Consider the following 2,199-nt stretch of genomic DNA (forward strand, 5'->3'; position numbering starts at 1 on the left):
TGGGAGATACATGTAATGCTTAGTATACACTAATGCATTAAAATAGTACCTGCAGCTCTTCTACCAAACAATAGATAATAAGAACTGTTTAGGTTATAATCCTGACCCACATCAGTAACTACGATAGTCCTACTGAAACTAAAGAAAGAAGAGAATGATACTGTTACATAGTAACTTAGTAAGTACCGTATACTGGGAAATTTTTAAGTAGCCATGCAAATTTTCACCGATTTCATGTTTTCTTGCTCCGTCGCGAAAATTAAAATCGTGAAATTCTGAATTTACATTGCCACATGGTGGAGTTTACAATCTATTCATGAAAATATTATTTCGTGAAATCTTACAAATGCAAAATTCGCGAAAATTTAGCAACGTGAAAATATCCCAGTATATGGTACTGCATATATATATATATATATATACCTGCAGGTTATTCTACCATTGGTGAATGATGTAGATTGAACACACAGTCCATCCTGTGTAGCATCAAGCATATTAGGAGCTCTTCTAGGAGAAGGATTCCATGTATCTACTACTGTTACATTATCAGAGTTAACACGACAACCCAATACATCATCATTCTCCTGTAATATATTTATAAAGAGATAGAGTAAGATTAAGTTTATAATATACCACACTGCAGGGCCATAGCCAGGAACTTAAAAGAGGGGGTTTGGAAATTGCTGCGCGCGAAGCGAAAATTTTGACAAAAATGGGCGTGGTTGGTAGGCATGGTCGTAATTTACGCATCTCAGCCATGTGCTGACTCAGCTAAAGGGGCTATCTGTGCTTCTCGCTGTTGCCAAAATGCTAATCCTGCTTTTGCAGTGCTGTTCTTCATGTAAGGAGCTAATCTAAAACTTTTTTGCAGCTACAACAGGGGGTTCGTCCGAACCCCCCGAACCCCCCTGGCTACAGGCCTGCACCGGTGAGGTGTATATGGCTTATATACTAACCCAACCCGAGGGCGAGGTTAGTATAGAAGCCATATACACCTCACCGGTGTGGTATAATGAATTTATTTTCTGATGAAGCCACACCTCAAATTTATATGGAATACGTGTGTGATAAGCTACTAAGCATGCGCAGTAGGATCACATGGTAAAATTAATTCAAAATGGCCGAGAACACAGATCCAAGTCCATCTAAGAAATGCAGTGTTCTTTGAGTCTTTTAAAGGCAGGAGACAGGAAGAAGGATTCACTAGTGTGTCTGAGGAGGTCTTAATCACTATGGCAAAGACGCAGATGACCAAAAACAGCAAGAACACAGACAGTCACAGTACTTGTTCACTAGTGCTCAGTCTACCAACTGCTCAAAGGAGTTACTTAACAAATAGCCGTGTGAAACTCCTAACAAGAGCGGTAAGCCGTACCCACTCAGTATCTAGTCACTTCTCTCGGAAATTCTTCGTCACTTGGAACTAGCTTGTACTTGTCACAATCTTTGATGCTCTTATAATAATCACCTTTGTATTTAATCACTTGTGTATTTTATATTTTGATCAATTGACATTCAATCACTTGTGCTAGTATAGTGTCAACCACAACCAGAGAGTATGTGAAGCATCAAAGGGTTATATACTAACCCTAAGGAATATATGCGATATACCTTGAGGAGACAATTATTAGCGTGTACTTATTTTAGCGATTTTCATGAAACTGACATTTGGCTGGTACTTAATTTAGCGTTTTTGATCATTTGGTATTAATAACTTCTAGAAGAATGAAAGGGGCGAGCCTAAGCAAGCTATAAATTATGTGCTGTGATCTACATGTATGAGCAAGCAAAGCAATTGCACAAGTCTAAATACAGTAGATCTTGTTGCATTAATCTTGCTTAAATTGCTTCATCACATGTAAAGTTATCTTGCTTACAGTTAGAAGCAGTCACTGAATGAAGAAGATTGTCATCTGCTTTGTTAACCTAGGCTAACTGCTAGAGAAGCCTTTGGACAGCAGTTTAGTATTATCTTGCTGATGGTGAGTGACCCTTTGCTGCAAATAAGCTCACACTTGCTGACGGCCGCCATTTTATTCATTGTGAAAACACCCACTTTAATTAAGAAAATAAAATTAGCGCGGACTTAAGTTAGCGATTTTTTTTTAAATCGCTAAAATTCGCTAAATTAAATACCCGCAAACAATTGTCTCCTTAAGGTATACACCAACATTTTTCTTTGATGTGTGGCTTCTTCAG

General features: G+C 38.2%; 1 protein-coding gene across 10 annotated transcripts in view; it reads right to left on the reverse strand.

The window, feature by feature from the left end:
* The window catches only part of LOC100636115 (uncharacterized), a 34,105-nt gene that overhangs the window by 21,472 nt on the left and 10,434 nt on the right, over positions 1-2,199 (reverse strand). Inside the window, exons 16-17 of one of the 10 annotated variants that reach the window (XM_019996113.1) lie at positions 424-529; positions 50-138 (exon numbers count right to left, since the gene is read on the reverse strand). The exons of 8 other annotated variants lie outside the window; for them this stretch is intronic. In XM_019996113.1, the coding sequence (XP_019851672.1) occupies positions 50-138; positions 424-529 (195 nt within the window). Of the gene's footprint in view, positions 1-49; positions 139-423; positions 585-2,199 lie in introns of all 10 variants that reach the window. One more of the 10 variants, XM_019996107.1, reaches the window with a different exon arrangement.

The sequence above is a fragment of the Amphimedon queenslandica genome, unplaced genomic scaffold, assembly GCF_000090795.2.
Source record: "Amphimedon queenslandica unplaced genomic scaffold, v1.1 AMPQUscaffold_13422, whole genome shotgun sequence".
Lineage (NCBI taxonomy): Eukaryota > Metazoa > Porifera > Demospongiae > Haplosclerida > Niphatidae > Amphimedon > Amphimedon queenslandica.